The sequence below is a fragment of the Staurois parvus genome, unplaced genomic scaffold (genome assembly GCF_062004578.1).
Source record: "Staurois parvus isolate SC_StPar_1 unplaced genomic scaffold, SC_StPar_1.0 ptg000175l, whole genome shotgun sequence".
NCBI lineage: Eukaryota > Metazoa > Chordata > Amphibia > Anura > Ranidae > Staurois > Staurois parvus.
The window spans coordinates 15,005,070-15,023,155 of NW_028317971.1; the positions used below are offsets into that span (position 1 = coordinate 15,005,070).

The 18,086-nt window shown below is 42.8% G+C and overlaps 1 protein-coding gene across 3 annotated transcripts in view; it reads left to right on the plus strand.

The window, feature by feature from the left end:
• Window positions 1-18,086, plus strand: part of IMPDH1 (inosine monophosphate dehydrogenase 1) — a 176,114-nt gene that overhangs the window by 91,865 nt on the left and 66,163 nt on the right. For 2 of the 3 annotated variants that reach the window (XM_089676988.1, XM_089676989.1), the window contains exon 2: window positions 14,203-14,301. In XM_089676988.1, coding sequence (XP_089533114.1) covers window positions 14,203-14,301 — 99 coding nt within the window. Of the gene's footprint in view, window positions 1-5,035; window positions 5,222-14,202; window positions 14,302-18,086 lie in introns of those variants that run through there. The other variant, XM_089676990.1, reaches the window with a different exon arrangement.

Here is an 18,086-nt window from a genome sequence, read left to right on the forward strand (position 1 = left end):
TCATTCGATTTGAAGTTGACAGTTCAAATTGCATGGCAAGTTGCACACTATGATTGGCAAAGGAACTGTTCTAATCGGTGCAACTTCATCGTAGTCGCACCGATTTGAAAAGTTGTTCCTGCACTACTTTCGCCGATTTCTGGTGCGATTTGCACTGACATCTGGGCATGAAATCGCTGACATGCGACTTCGGATTTCAAAGTCGTAGTCTAGGGCTTCAAGTCCATTTCCAGAGCTAAAAATGAATCACTTGACAAACTGTTTTTTATCACAGTAGGGAAGGGTTAGAAGCCCTGTTGTCTGAGGGCTCACTGAGAAGAATTAATCTCACTATTTGAACTGATGACCATTGTACAATGTTACTGGTAGAGGATGAGGGGGAATATTCCAGGAGGGATACCTCTTCCTGTGACAGCTGTGAAAGATGGGATTTAATCTAACATCCTCTTGTGTATCCAGGACAGAAAGTGAGGATAAAATTGAAATTGTATCGAATTCTTACCATAACTTTAATTTACTGATGTCTATACACGACAGCATATCTGCCTCATGGCTACACAGTCTGTTGGTGGACCTGAAGAAGCCATCGCATTAAAGCCCAAATGCAACCAAAATTTAAAAAAACTGAAAAATCAGATCAAGGGACATACTTTACAGTCAATAGAATATGTCCCATGTGCAGATGCTTCTTTTAGTTGAAATCCCCCTCCAACCATGTGTCCCACCCCTGCCGCTGTAGGCTGAGCGCAAAAAAACCTATATGTTTATGGCCAGCTTTAGAAAGTATTGTGACCAGAGACAATCTGAGCTTCATCAGGAGATCAGCAATTCAGATTTTAAAGAGGAAGTGGAAGGAGCTGTAGCTTTTCGGTCTATACAAGCCTAGAATCACTTCTGTGTAACAAACCGGACAATTACAGAGTTACATTAATGGCTTCAGGCAAAAAGCAACATGAGCTGCTTCCTTGTAAACGAATTACATTTCAAGAGAAATGACCAGAGTCTCTGTCTGCCTTGTCACATTTCTGTCCTTGCTAGGACTCATGTTAATGCACAAAACATGATGCAGAAGTGGCTAATCACAGCACTATTTATTTTTCTGGGGGATCAAAGAAACCAGAAAACTGATATAATCTATTTTAAATCTGGAGGCATGTATTTACAATTGAAAGGAAATATGTTGGTAAATTATTTTGTCATCTGACCGAATTATAAAAGGTACTTCTGATTCCGCAGTTTTCAGAATGGATTGAGCTTGGGTTCACAATGATGCGGTGCAGAATTCGCACCAGTTTCTGTGCAAATTCCGCACTGCATTGTAATCGCATCCCGTTCATGCGAACCACTGTGGGTGTGTTTGTTAACCACTTGCCCTCCAGAGGTTTTACCCTCCTTCCTGACTAGGCCATTTTTTTGCTTTACAGCACTGCATTAGTTCAACTGACAATTGCACCCAAATTAAATTTACGCCCTTTTTTTCCCCAGTGCATTTTTTATTTTTTGCACTATACAAAAAAAAATAAAAGACTGACAATTTTGAGAAAAAAACAATATTTTTTACTTTTTGCTATTAAACATGTCCAGTAAGAAAATTTAAAAAATCTAATTTCATAAATTTAGGCCAAAATGTATTCTGCCACGTCTTTGCTAAAAAAAAATCCCAATATGTGTAAATGAATTGGCTTACATGAAAGTTATAGCATCTACAAATGGCAGTATAGATACTGGCATTTTATTTTTATTTTTTTTTCCCACCAGTAATGGCAGCGATCAGCAACTTGTAGCAGGACTGTGGGGGGAGGGTGGGGGGACTGACTTGGTGTCACTGACATCCCCAGCAACACCAATACAGTGATCAGTACTAGAAAAAGCACTGACTGTATTATTGGCACTGGGCAAGAAGGGGTTAACATGTGGGGCGATCAAAGTGTTAACTGTGTGCCGTTTTACAGTAGGCTGTGTCTGTGCTTTCAACTGTAAGCACACTGCTTTGTATGGCTCTGCTATGCAGAGCCATACAAAGCAGTGTGCTGGAGCTGACAGGGGAGAGAACTATATTGTTTACATACAGATCTCTCCCCCCATCAGTAATAATCGGCGACCACTGGGTGCCGGCAAGTAATTACCGTCTGGGATCCAGTGACTGACAGGCGAGTCCGTGAATAGCGGCGCGGATAGGGCACGTGCACAACCCCTACCCAGGAATGCAAAATCAGGTATATATACATGTGATTTTGAACACCCCAGCCGCCCTGTAGCAGTATTTCTACTATAGGGCAGCAGGAAAGTGGTTAAATTAACAACACCCCGAAATCAGTTCACAAAACGCGGTGCAATGTGCAGAATCAGATCGCATGGGTGTGACTACCCATGCTGTCCGATTCTCATGCAGACAAAAAAAAGGGTCCTGCACATTTTTGGTGTGGATGCGGTGTGATTTGAGCTATATAAAATGTATGGTTCAAATTGCACTGCACAGAATTCACGTGATTTGCACAGGAATGCAGAACGGTTCCTGTGCAAATCACATGCGATGCTCCGTACCGCAGAAGTGTGAACCCAGGCTTAGAGTGATTTCAAAACATTTTCACCATATTTATTTACAAATGCAATTGTGCCTCATGCACACTGTACACTTTGGCCATCCCTCCTAGATGCTTTTTCTCCTAGCAGTGGCATTTCGGCAGATAAAACATTTGATGTAACACGTTTAGGCACATTTAGCAGCGTCAAGGTCTTGGACGTTAATTTCACTGGCCAGAATAATCATTTATTCTAGCCATTGAAATGAATTAACGCTAAAGCACTGAACATGTCTAGTGGTAACACACGTTTATACAGGGCACACTTTCTGCCAAAATGCTACTGCTCCCCTAAACGCCTATTGTAGGTACATAGGCTAACACGCAGGGGCGTGTAAAGGCAGAAAAAAAACCCGCCAGATGCCCCGAAGCAGTGTTAAAAAGGTCCATTTTGTATGATGCCTTCACTGTATTTGAAGTGATAAAATCCACTTTTTTTAACTTCACCTCTTTAACCACTTCCTGCCCATGCTATTCAAAATATCACCATTCTCCAGTTCTGGTAGGGTGTCCCTGGATGTCCTCCCGTGGGTGCGCATTGGGAAGTCTCTATGACCGCTGTGTGCCTTAAACACAGCATATCACAGACCGGGGTAAAGGGCAAATCCTAGCGGCCCTTTTCCACGATTGCTGTCCAATCACAAGTGATCACAGATGTAAACAGAAGAGGTCTTAGCCTGTTAACGGCCCTCCTTCCCTCACACAGAGACCGTGTGAAGGAAGAAGAGCCCAATCTGTGAAGGGGAGCAGTGAGTATATTATTTTACAGTACACAGCGCCCTGATCATCAGTGCAGCCTCAGCAGATTTTCAAGGACCCAGTGGTGATTAAGGAAAAACAAATCTTAACGTCTAAGCACAATTTTGCAACTTTGACATGTGTTAGCAAAACCATACATATCATCACAACTACTTTGTGTATCCAGGTGGACTATACCTTGTTTGTTTCAAGACAATTGAGCTTTCATTTGGCGGTAAATGGTAATGAATATCTCCTGATTTTCTTTTACTACCAAAGGAAAACTGGCCCAATATAGTTAAAGGCTTTTTTTTTTTTAATTTAGCTGTATATTTCTTGCTACTACCATAATCTACCACCAAAGAACAGCCCAAAATAATTTCTCCTGCTCCTGATGATTGCAGCGATACCACAGGTTTGTATGTTAGTTGTTGTTTGTACCCGTAGTACAGCCCAGAAACCATAGTGTGCAATTTGCTTTCTTTATCCTGCCACTAATTTAAAAAAAAAAAAAATTGGCGTGTGTATCTCCTCACAATCCTAAGGGATTTTGGGTATAGTATGGATCTGGGGGAAGCCCACACTTTTTATATTTGGTTTGGGGTTCCCCTAATATCCATTACAAGACCTCTAGGGGTTGGGGGAACCCCCTCCCTGCATCTGAAAAAAATACTGCATGTGATACCACCAGCAAAACCCTGGTGGTATCCTTTTTTACTTTCTGTTCTGATTGTGAATTGGACTTAACAGCCAACTGCATGTTTTTTTAAATACCACAGAATAATTTTTTTTGGGGGGGGGGGTAATTGGACATTTTGTTGCCACATGCGATAATTTATGCAAATGAGTCACATGACAGTGCTATCACGAGGTAACCTTTAGTGAACTGATCCCAATATGTCTATGTGAATGAGCCCCAACCCACTACAGTGAACCAGGCTGAGGTGAGGCTGCCCTTACACGTGTACATATGTAATGATCATCTTGCTGGAGGCCATGTAGAAGCAGGCTCACTGATCACAGCCATAGGAAGGCGGACAGGCTCGGTCCCATAGGCACTGCACCTTCACTGCGGGTTGGAAGTGATGACACTGCTGCCACCTTCTGGCCCTCCCAGCACAGTGCAGGTGACCGTACCCTCCTCGAATATAGGACACCCGGAAGGCGAGTGAGGGGAGCGCGGGGCAGCCACCGGTACACGAGAGTCATAGGGAAGAGCAGTACGGAATGTACTGCTGTGCATCTATTACAAGTGAAGGGTGTACAGAGGACAAGCAAGGAGTCGTCAGGCTGAACAGACAAGCAGCTGCTGCCAACACACGGCGCTCTCTGCACACCACACCCGGGCAGCAGTGTCCGCCCTTCACATACAACACACGACTGCTCGCCTCCTCGGGCACACGGGTGTGAGAGAGAAGCTCGCCATGGCCGGATGTAGTACTAAGCTTTCCTCACACAAACCACGTCCAGCGCTGACACCTGCTCACTCTAAGCCCACGTGTGCTAGTTGTTTGCTTCCGCTTCCCACGTGGACTCTCTCTGCGTTAACACTGCGCCTGCGCGCCAGTGCAGGTCCCGTTTAGTAGGCGGGGCGCTCCGCATGTCACTCCTGATTGGACAGATGCAGAGCTCGTCGTGTTTTTACCAGAACCGGACCTAGGCAAGAGAGGCGCTGTTCTCCCTTGGCTGATGGGGCGGTGACTAGTGCGGGGCGTGGTTATCGCCCGGTCCCGCCCATTGAGTGACGGCCTATGTTAGTGCACCGTCTGGGGTCTCGGGCCATTATTCCGGGGAGCGCGTGCGGTCGGAGGAGGCGCAGGGAGCCCACGTTGGATCGAAGGAGGGAGTGATTCCAGCGCGGCGAGAACACAGCCTCCCCCGGGGAGAGGATCCATCGCAGTGTATGTCGGGGGGATTGGGCTGTGTGGGGGTAGGGGAGAGCAGGCCGGGAGATCTCACCTGTATATGGGGCTCACATGGCCGACTGTCCAGCTGTGTACTGAGAGAACAAAGGGCCGGACGGAGCCTACTGGTGTCTGTGATTGATGGCCGATGACGTCCTCTCCAACATACCGTTCATTGATCGCAGCCACACACATCCCGACCGGAGCTGATGTGCGGGGCCGCCAATCACAGTCTAGCTTTCATTTTCAAAGCTTAACTCAACGTGTGGAAGTTGATTGGTCGGCGTAAAAAGCTACCCCACTCCTGATAACTTTAGTGTTTATTTCCCCACATACAGTCCAATGTTATCTGTTTATTAGTACTGGGGAGAAATCTGACCATACACTGTACAATCTGATCTACCACCAACTATGTAGTGTAAGGGCTTTTCTGATTGGATGCTCATTCATTCATGAGCTCATTCACACTGAGGGCTCATTCACACTGATGCCTTGTAAATATGGATTTTAACCACTTTAGCTCCAGAAGGTTTTACCCCCTTTATGACCAGACCATTTTTTTGCTATACAGCCTGGCGCTACTTTAACCACTTAACCTTCAGAGGATTTACCCCCCCTTCCTGACCAGGCCATATTTTGCAATGCGGTGCTGCATTCATTTAACTGACAATTGTGCGGTCATGCAACCCTGCACTCAAATGAAATTTACACCCCCTTTTTTCCCCCCACAAATAGAGCTTTCTTTCGGTGATATTTGATCATCTCTGTGTTTTTTATTTTTTTTTGCACTATAAACAAAATACCAATTTTGAAAAAAAACTATTTTTAACTTTTTGCTATAAACATATCCAGTAAAAAATTAAAATAAATAACAATTCTTCATAAATTTAGGCCAAAATGTATTTTGCTCCATGTCTTTGCTAAAAACAAAATCCCAATATGTGTAAATTAATTGGTTTACGTGAAAGTTATAGCGTTTATAAATTTTTTTATACTACTAATGGTGGTGATCAGCAACTTATAATGGTAGTGCGGCAGGCACTTAGACACTAACTGCCACTTATATCAGTGACATTAAGGGCTCGTTCACACCATGGTGCAGACATCCAGTTTATCTGCACGAGTTCTGCAAGGGCACGACAAAATCTTGTTGTTCTCTATGTGACCTGTTCACACCACAACACAAGTATCATGTGCTGATTTTTTTTTTTTCTGTGCAAGAATCTGCAATGTGTATAAAACTCATTAAAGCATGAACACTGATGTCTCTGCAAGTGAAATCTGTGTGCTAGTTTCTGCACTTATGGTGTGAACTAGGCCTAATCAGTGAACAGTGATCATACTATATACTGTCACTTTACTAATGCCACTGGCTGGGAAGGGGTTAACATCTAGGGTGATCAAGGTGTTAAATGAGTGCTTAATGATGTGTAAAGTGTAATGCTTTTACTAACTGATCTATCGGTTTCTCATTCTTTGCAGGGATAAGAAACATACAGATCGTCCTCCGTACAGGGCTCTGTGTTGTTTACCAACACAGAGCCCTGGGTTGTGATTTCACTGCACCCATCAGCAGGTCCTGGCCATGAATCATTGGCTGGGACTTGCTGACAGGCTCCTGCTGTGTACAATCACAGCATGTGCTGGCGGGGGGGACACACATGCCCAAAAACCAGAGGTAGGCAGTGAGGTACCCGTACATCGCTTTGCCCATCTGCAGTACATGGTGGGTGATCAGAAACTGGTTAAAAATGTATATTGTGTTTTTAGGGCCGGTTCACATCAGGGCACGGTGCAGGAACCCCATTTTTCATGCTAGTTTCCCACACTGCATTTAAAACAAATGGGGTGTGCGATCTGCTCCGGATTTCATTATGATCCCAATGACACCCCAAATGCAGTGCATTTCCTTGACCCAGATCACACGGTACCACAGTATAATGCAATCTGATTGCAGTGCATTTTACTGCTGATGTGATCTGTTATGATTTCAGCCCATTCAAATGAATGGGCTGCAAACCACATTGCACAGGAGTGTGGAGTGCGTTCTGTGAAATTCCAATGGGAACTTGTATCTAATGTGGTATGTTAACCTTTACCACAACACATAATGCATTTTGCATGCATTGTCATTTTTTTTTTCCCCAGGGGACCCGGGATGAAATGTGACTCAAAAAATGCGCTTAAAAAGATAAAAAAGGTGTCGTGCAGTTCCATTGACTATGATGGATCAGATCAAAATTTGTCTGGCTCAGCAAGGACTGGCCAAGTTTAGATCCATTTATGGGCAGGCTGGTTGAACACAATCTCTCCTTGGACTTCTGTACAACCAGTCTGTCAGGTTTTTTTCAATTGATCAGTGCTGCTGGTTATAGCTGGCAACACTGATCATTGTATTCTAATGGCGGGGAAGGCCCCCCATTGTCAGAACACAATAGCTCTGCAGGAAGGATGCCCCTATCAACACTGGATGTATTGATGGTGAAGATGTATTGAAGGCATTTTATTATTCATAGTCTTCACTGTTCATTCACTGTAATGGTGGTACAGTTGGCAGTGACTGCAGCATATGGTCTCTGTAGGCTGATTAAATGAAATGTCATTGTGTTAAGTTAAGGTGAGCTGGAGAAGTGATCTGACTGTTTTCGCCTGCTGGTCGTCAGTTAAGTGGGTGAACGTTTTACTCTATTAATTGCAGGGAATGGTGATAGATATACAGTGTGTATATATACTGCATACATATATGCACACACAGAGCCTGATGCAGGTTAATTAGATTGATGTCATGAGAAGTCAAGTTGAGGATGGTCATGCACATCTGATATTCCAGGTCACTATTCCATGAGGTCCTTGTATGTGTGGGTGTTTTTTTTGTGTTTTTTTTCTTAAATACAATTTTTTATATTAATTTACTACAGTAAAAAAATCAACCAGCTAACACCCAAACATAGGATTGTGAGTCAACATTACTGTTTTAAATCGCAACACCACAAATCTCTCAGGTAAATGCGAAAACATGGGATATTCCTCGAGTACATATCCAAAAACTGAAAGCAGGATCAGCATTGTGTTAATAAGATAAATTTGCCATCCGCTATATAATATAGAATGTTGTGTTTCACTTTCCCTTTTTAGATAAAGCATGTGTGGAGTTAAAAAAATATATCTAAATCCAAACTGTTTGGGGGGTTTTTCTTGTTTGTCAAAAAAAAAAAAACCAGTGGAAAGGGATTATAGAACCCTTGTCAGGTCTCTGGTTCTAGTGACAACTAAGGCTATTATTGTGGTTGGTTGAGAGTGCAGGAATTGCACCTGTTCTTGCACTCACAGCCAAATCATGCGAGGCTGCCATTTATTTTTAATGGCACCCCTACACATCTAAAAACGCAGCGCGTTTACAGGTGAAGGAACCACAGCGAAATTGCATGGTGCAAAAGCGCCATTTGATTTTCTGGCCAGTGCATTTTCAAAATGATGCTGGAATCTTTTTTTTTTTTTTTTTCCTTCAAATGAATGGTCTGCCGTTCCCAAAGCTGCAATAGTGGGCACTTAGCCTAAAAGGGGATTTATCTCACATTGGAGAGATGTCCTGTCACCTTGTGGCTATGGGACAGGAAGTGTAGGGAAATATTCCCAATGGGCCACATATGCCCCCCCCCCCCAATTAAAAAAAAAATACAGGACATACTACAAACACCCAAATAATACTTCAGAAGTGTACACAGGATGTGTGTAGCATATACAGCCTTTCTCTGTTCTGGGACATGCCCGCCCCCTCCAGTATGCAGTGTCGGCTGTGTTTATTTAAAGCCACAATATATACAATATTGTATACTCAGAGAAGAATTCAGCTGTAAAAAATAAAGGGGGGGGGACCAAAAACACTACTCGGGTGATTAAACAAAGACAAAAGTAACAATGTTATATTGTATATCTTTCTGTTCATTCATCTGCAGATCAAATGGATGAATTTAGATCAAATGATGTCAGTTAAAGTGTGTGTGTTACAATAGCACCTAAAATGTGGTGCGATTCTGTCCCAAAAGATGCTCCTTTCTGGGAGACCAGGTTCGGCGGCAGAATGACAGCGTTTTAGGGGCCATTGAAAATGAAAGGCATCTGAACAGAAGGTGTGTGTGTACTATATAAATGTAAATTTTACCTTTAGTTTACTTTAATCAACCCTAATGAATACCCTCTATTCAACTATTAGTTTCTCGCTGATTTTATTTTTTTTCCTCAATTTTATTAACTATTAATATTTACACTTTTTTTTTTTTTTTGCCCTTAACATTTTTACACATTTCCCATTTAAAAAAGCACAGCATTGAAAAAAAATCTTTATTTTATCTGTAAATAACTTTTTTTTCTTTTTTTCTTATCATTTTAGGCTCACTTTACATCTGGGCATTTTGTATTGTGGCAGAATTGCTATGATTCTACTTGTGATCTCAGAATGCTGAGAAAAAATGACAAATCCCACCACTCCTGTTCAGGTGTCTTTCATTTTCAATGGCCCCTAAAACGCTGGCATTCTGCTACTGAAGCTGGTCTTTCAGAAAGGAGCAGGAGCATCTTTTGGGTCAGAATCACGCCACATTTTAGGTGCCATTGAAAATGAGTGCCACCTGAACACGTATGGTGCGATTTTGTCATTTTTAAATGTCGTTTTGGGATCATGGGTAGGATTGCAGTGATTCTGCCCATGGTACAAAATGCCCAGATGTGAATAGAGTCTTAAACAAGGCAAATTAAAAATAAAATATAAGGTTACTGCACATAACATGTACACATTTTATTCTGTAAACTATCACAGTTTAACAAAAATAAAGTTAGTTTTTGTTTTTTTGTTTTTTAAATTGTTGCAGGACAATATTGTGAAAAATATTACGTTATCTATAGCAGCCTTTTTTCAACCAGGGTACCTTGGCAAAATGCCTAAACATTGCCCAAACAATTGTATATTAGCAAGCAAGTGGCTCAAGCCTGTCTTTTAGTAACACAAAGCCATGAGTTATTATTGTGTACCAGGATAACCTTCTAGCCTCTGGTGAACTACCAACCAATGATGTCCTGTTGATAAGGTCTTCTGGCACATCAACCTTGTATGCCTCTTCAGCACTACTGGGGTTACATTAGCTGAGTGAGGGAGAGAAACTGAAGAGAAAAGCTGGAATACTTGTCAGTACCAGTGTGCAAAGGCATGTTTGCTTTGCAGCCACTAATGCTGGGAGTCCTCCATGTGTGAATATTGCTGCATTATGTTAAACTTTTCATTTGGTTTTTACATTTTGAATTGAGGTGCCTTGTGATTGTACATCATTTTAAAGGGTGCTTTGACTGAAAAAAGGTTGAGAAACACTGATCTTTAGTAATTTATTTCAGGTACTTGTATAGCGCCGTCAATTTACGCAGCGCTTTTTACATATATATTGTACATTCACATCAGTCCCTAACCCTCAAGGGGCATACAATCTAAGGTCCCTAACTCGCATTCATACATAAACATACTAGGGACAATTTAGACAGGAGCCAATTCACATACCAGCATGTCTTTTGGAGTGTGGGAGGAAACTGGAGTACCCAGAGAAAACCCACGCAGGCACAGGGAGATCATGCAAACTCCAGGCAGGAGATGCCGTGGCTGGGATTCGAACCATTGACAAAGTTATTGCCGAATAAACAGGGCCATAGCAGAATTGTCAAAATTAGATATAGTGATGTGTAAGAGGTGAAGTGGTTAAAACAGTTGCATGCTCTATCCAAATTGTAAATTTACATTTTGTGCTTTAGTTCTACTTCAGGCACATGTATATCTGGGGATATAAAGAAACAGAAGCTTAATATGTGCAATAATGAGATCACTCCTTATTTTAGAACTTGGGTATACCACTAAATGTTCTTCTGGATTGCTGGCTTGTGGATTGGAGGACCCGAGCAAATAAAGTAGTGGTGTACAGTCTACAGCTCCAGCCCTCTAGTTGGCTTTAACTGCTTTGCCTCGCACAATTGTTCACACCCTGTGGACCAGAGCAATTTTTAAATTTCTGAAATGGACCTGTTTGTTCTGTGATTTTGTCATTTTAGATAACAAGGTAATACATATATTGGTTTAAGTACAAACAATGCTTTCTTTTTGTGAATATTGTCCTGCAACTTTTTTTTTTTTTCTTTTCTTTCGCAGTCTTTAGACAATTAAACGTAATGAAACTAAAACAAAACTCGCTTTTTATTTTTAAGCGAACACTGCTAGAAAAAAAAAGAAATAGTGCTACATTAAAAAGTGTGCAATTTTTGTTCTGTTTTAAAATGTACACTAAAATTATGATTCTGGTACAAAGCATTGCAATATTATTTACAAATGAAGTAAAGTTGTTTTTTTTTTGTTTTTTTTGTTTTTTCAATGTAATGTGTAATTATTATATGTTAAAAGTGTAAAAATATTAACCAAGCAAACAAAAAAAAGGTTTGAATATTATTAATAGAATAGAAACCAACCAAAAAAATCATCAGAGAAATTTATAATTGAATGGAGAAGCAGAATTGGTTATTTAGGGCTGATTAGAGTAAACTAAGGGTTAATAGGGGGTTAAACAGAGGAGCGTCTAATTATTTATTTTTTTAAATTGTCAGGTTGCTTTAACCCCCGGTTCACATATATGCGGCAGTGCGGGCTGCGTGGGCCACGTTTTGCATGGACACGAGAGCCCATTCATTTGAATGGACTCCTGTGCCCGTGGCACGCAGGGAAGAAGTCCCTGCACTTCTTTGGAAAAGACAGCCCGCACAGGAACCTCAGTTGCCAGTACAGTTGCATTTTCCAGTGTGAGCAGCGTGCCATTAGAACTAATGTCACACGCCCACGGGTCTGCTTTTCTCTGTGTGGGTGGTGCAGGATTTTCGTGCGGATCCGCAGCAGCACCACCCGCACAGATGTGATCCTACGGCAGTGATGGCGAACCTTTTTGAGCCCGAGTGCCCAAACTGCAACCCAAAACCAACTTATTTCTTTCAAAGTGCCAACACTGCAATGAAACCTGAATATCGAGCTTTTGGTTTAGAAAAAACAACTCGTACAGTAGTGCAAACTAATTAACAGTACAGGGATGACCAGAGACTGCGGACACAGTACAGGGATGACCAGAGACTGCGGACACAGTACAGGGATGACCAGAGACTGCGGACACAGTACAGGGATGACCAGAGACTGCGGACACAGTACAGGGATGACCAGAGACTGCGGACACAGTACAGGGATGACCAGAGACTGCGGGGACAGTACAGGGATGACCAGAGACTGCGGGGACAGTACAGGGATGACCAGAGACTGCGGGGACAGTACAGGGATGACCAGAGACTGCGGGGACAGTACAGGAGATGACCAGAGACTGCGGGGACAGTACAGGAGATGACCAGAGACTGCGGGGACAGTACAGGAGATGACCAGAGACTGCGGGGACAGTACAGGAGATGACCAGAGACTGCGGGGACAGTACAGGGGATGACCAGAGACTGCGGGGACAGTACAGGAGATGACCAGAGACTGCGGGGACAGTACAGGGGATGACCAGAGACTGCGGGGACAGTACAGGGGATGACCAGAGACTGCGGGGACAGTACAGGGGATGACCAGAGACTGCGGGGACAGTACAGAGATGACTGCTGACCTTTGGGGAGGGAGGGGGAGCGGGTACCTGAATTTGACAGGTACCCGCTCTTACTTCCGCAGAGTTTTTTTTTTTTATCTTACCTGTTCCTTTATCCAGCCGCGCGCTGTCTTCCCGGCTTCTGTAGTGTGGGCGCTCGTCGGACAGCCGGATGCCCAGTGCGCATGCGCGAGAAGCACTGCGCTTTGTGATTGGTCCGGCGGCTTCTGGGATCTGTCATGTGTCCCAGGTACCGCCTTACCATTCACAAAGAGCACTGCTTCTTGTGCATGCGCACTTGGGACCCTGCTGTCACGCACACTACAGCCGGGAAGACAGCGCGCCGCTGGATTCTCCTGGTGTGCCCACAGATAAGGCTCGGCGTGCCGGCTGTGGCACGCGTGCCACGGGTTCGCCATCACTGTCCTAGGGTAACTGACTTCATCTACAGATCAGTTCATCCCTCTTGATCTGTGGATGAACAAATAGAATAGATACAAATGTAACAATATGTTAATTTTGTATCTTTCTGTATGCACAGCTGAGCTATGTGCTAAACATTGTCAGACTGCTTTTTTTTTTTTTTTTCCTTCCCACACCGCTCCAGGTAACAGGATCTTCTCTGTGTACTCAATGCAGCTGTCATTAATCTGAGCTGAATTAACCTGTACTGGGGTGGGGGCGGAAGGACTGAACATTCTACATGTGTCCTGTGTACAATGATGACTTTTTTTGGCATGTGTAGAACATCTGCAACTGGTTAAAATGTTATTTGAGTCCAATGATGGGTTGTTACACCAGAGCTCCCACATGTTGAAGTGACAGTCATTTTAGTTGTGTTGCATTTTTATTTTTTTTGGTAGATGTCATGGATGGTATGGTATGTGGGTCAGCTCTCCTATCGTGAAGGATAAGGATTTTTTTTTTTTCAGCATGGTGCAACACAACATACAAGTGTAAAGACTTTATTGTAAGCAGTGGACTTTCTCTTACTGCTTTACTATGTAGCTGGGAAGAATGAGTCCCAGTTGTTAGCGCATTTTGTTGGATTAGTTCAGATTACAGAACAGTGGCACTCTGATTTAAGATGCTGACGAAGCTGAGCAGTGTTTAAATCCTGTTGCCTTCCAGATGTTTTCTTACCACAGTTTACATAATCTGGTTTAATTTTGCTGCAGATAGTGACATAAGGATGACTTATTATGTACAAGATTCCCTGAGCTCCTGCTTTTAATTTGGTAGATCTGTGATGGAGTATTTTGTTCTTCAAATTGTCTCTAAAAACACAGATTATATAACGTCTTTTTTTTTTTTCTTTTTTCCCCCTTACAGTATGGCAGACTACCTAATTAGTGGAGGTACTGGATACGTTCCAGAAGACGGACTCACTGCCCAACAGCTTTTTGCAAACTCAGATGGCCTCACTTACAAGTAAGGGATACCGGTTATTTTATTATTGTTTGTTTTTATTAACCACTTTCCCTCCAGAGGATTTACCCCCCTTCCCCCAATGCTGCATTCATATGAAATTTACGTCCTTTTTTTTTTATTTTTATTTCCTCATGCAGAGCTTTCTTTTGGTGGTATTTGATCGCCTGTGCGTTGTTTTTGTTTGTTTTGGGTTTTTTGTGCTATAAAAAACAAACAATTTTGAGAAGAAAAAACATTTTTTTTGTGCTATCAAACATGTCCAGTAAAAAAATTTTAAGCAAATCATAAATTTAGGCCAAAATGTATTCTGCTACACGTCTTTGCGAAAAGGAAATCCCAATACGTGTAAATTAATTGGTTTATGTGAAAGTTTTATTTTTTTTATAGCTTTTACAAATGGCAGTATATGTACTGGGATTTCTCATTTGTTTTTTTTTTTATCCTAGTAATGGTGGCAATCAGTGACATAGCGGGACTGCGATGGGCATTCTGACACTGAGGGGAACTGACATCCCCAGTGACAACAATACAGTGATCAGTGCTAATAAAAAGCACTGACACTGTGCTAATGGCACTGGGCAGGAAAGGGTACATGGGGCGATCAAAGGTGTGTCACTGTCACAGTAAGCACACTGCTTTGCATGGCTCTGCTATGCATAGCAGCGTGCAAGAGCTGACTGGGGAGAGAACTGTATAGTTTACGTACAGTTCTCCCCTCTGTTGGTAATGCTCCTCTATCACTGGGTGCCAGCGAGAAATCACCGGCCGGGACCGAGTGATTGAAAGCTGAGCTGGAAATGCAAGATCACGTGTATATAAAGTGGTTAATAATAATTGCTGTACAAATGTGACAAACATTGGCTCAGCTAAAACAAAAAAAATCATTGTGTTGTGTCTAATTTTGATTATTTCCTATGATCATAAGCAGCAACTTGTGGCCAGAATTTGTTTTTCCTGAAATACCAGACTTAAGAAAATACTTCATTATGGCCACTAGATGGTGCTGACTATCATAGGAAATAATCATATTGATCAAAAAAAGCAATTTTCCATTGTGGCTGTGCAGATGTTTGTGTAGCGTTACATTGTAGTAATATTTTGTAACCAACACATTTCTTTTCACAGTCGAACCACTTGAATTTCCATTTACTTTGCATAATCTGATTTATTTTTATTTTTTTAAAGGGAGATATTTTCCCGAAAAATAAAACATGAAAACTGATTAGTCACTATGGGTAACAGGTCCACACTTTTCTAGTTTTTCTTTTCTAGGTTGATTTTTTTTTTTTTTTTTTTCTAACTAGTTCCCGTTATGTTGAAGATTAAATGCAATGATTGGCAAAATATTATGTTGAGAATTCTATTACAGATTTAATAGAGAAGTAGCTCCTCCCTCACCCCCATTTATACCCACCTAGGTGGATGCAGCATTGGTCCCCTGCCAGCTCCAAGTGTGAGAGCTCAGCGACCACTAAGTTTTCACAGCTGCTCTTTGGCTGTACTTCTCCTTTTAAGGCTAGGTTCACACTTTTGCATGGATGATTGTTGCTGCGGGATCCACATCTGTTCACGGAGCTGCAAACCGCCCACACAGTGGAACGCAGGAAATGCGGGTGGGTGCCATTAATGCTAATAACACACCACCTGCACTGGAAACCGCACTCACACTGTACCTGCGGTTCTCGTGCAGGCCTTTTCATTGTTGACTAACATGGTACAATGCTTTGCTTTTTTAAAGTGGAGCTCCACCCAAAAGGGGAAGTTGCACTTTATGCCTTTGACCCCCGCTCCCCGTTAAGGATTGGCACCTAAGGTGATCAGAATCGGAAGTTGTCCTCCCCTCCCTCCACGTCTTCTGGGACACGTGACAGGTTGCAGAAGACTAGTGGACCATTCACAACGCGCAGCGTTTCTCGCGCATGTGCAGTGGGCACCCAGCTGTGAAGCCGCAAGCTGTCACAGCCGGATGCCCACACTGAAGATGCCGGGGAGAGAAGACGACCGGTGAAACCAGCCATGGTGAGGACACTGCTGGACCGAGGGACAGGTAAGTGTCTGTAGTTTAAAAGTCAGCAGCTACAGTTTGTGACTTTTTGTTTTTTTATTTTCAACTTTAACTCCACTTTAACTTCTTTGTTTGGTAAATTCAACAAAAGGCTACTTTTTATGGCAGTCCAAAGAATTGCCGAATCCATATACAATATGGTGCACAAGAAGGTGGGATGGGTGTACCAGTTGAAGGCAGGAGTAGGGATGATGGGTTGAAGAGAATAAGGGAAGGTTGGGGTGAGATAGGTCAGCTGTCATGTAGGTTTCACCAGGAGGGTGGTTTAAAATCCTACAAACTGGGTAGGGCCATTCATAGTGGAGCTCTAAATTGTTTTCAACATGTAGAAGTAGTGTAGCCAAGTGGACCATGTTGCTCTAAACGTCCCAGTAGTTTTGCTCCCCTCCTCCCTTCCCCGTATACTTGAGTCCTCTCTCAATCAAGAGCTGTGCCAATCTGCAGTGGCACTGGACTCTGTCCCTCTCCTCCCAGGACACAGAGGCAGCAAAGGGGAGGGCAGGCTAAGCTGGGCTGTGTGTCTATGGAGTGTTGCTAATAATGTAGGCAGTATATGCCCAGGATTGAATACCTGGTACACAGACTGCTTGTGTTTTTGAGCTTTTCTCTCTACTGCACTAAACATGAGTCAACATTTAAAGCACTGTCCAGCTGCCACAGCTTTCGACCTCTTTTACAGAGTGCCTGCGGCAGCGGTAGGCAGCGTGCTTTCTGCCCACCCAAAATGCCAGATCCCAGTGTGCATGAGGCCTTACTGTGCATGTGTAGGTTTCCCATATACCCAGCCATTTCCTCTACTCCCACTATCCCCTCTTCCCATCTCCACACTCCCCAGAGTTTGTTTTGGTCTCCGGTATGTTCAGAAGACTATTCTCATTTTCTCCTCTTCCGTGTGGTATTTTTTTCCTTCTAATAACTTTTACTGGAGTTGTCTGCTATAAAGTGGTTTACTAAAAGCATACCTTTGTGTTATCCACCACTTTCCACAACATCCGTGGATCTCTTCATTGCCTTTCCATTAGGAGATACTTGTGTGTGGATCCTCTATACCTACCATGGGTACAGGGTGTAACAAAAACTGATTTATTTTTCCCCATTCTGTGGTTAGAGCTGGTAAACTGATTCTATGAGGAACACTTGTACCTGTAATGGGTCTGCTTGCTGTTCAATTCTATAGGCACTATAGAAGCAGCTATTCTGGCTGTTGGAGCACCTTTATCTGTAGTGTTATTAAAGCTGTCTGATTCTATATGCCGTGTAAGAGCCATATCCTTTTGGCAGCAACGGCGCCCTTATCTGTAATGGGTACGGCGTGTAATCAAGGAACCAGGAGGGTTATAACAAAGTGTGCTCTGACCTCTTACTGATTTTGGAGGTTCTAAACCTCTGCAAAGTGCTACTTGTAACCACATGGTGGAGGTTGCAGTGTAATGGCTTTCTGAATATAATTCTGCCAGTACTTCTCACTATAACAAAAGATATATTGTTGCAACTTTGGAATGGCTAAACTTTTCATTTCAGAAGTGTCGCATTGCTTTGATGACTGTTTGTTGGGGTTGTATATCATCCTTTTATACATTGGCAGCTGCACAGATAAAATGTAGTAGGCTTGGAATTTTACTCCAGTTAGATTACAGAACAGACCTTTAGGGCTTTTGCATACAGGCTACTCGAGCTCATTTAGCATAAAATTCTGCTTAGACAGCCCAGGTGCATCGCA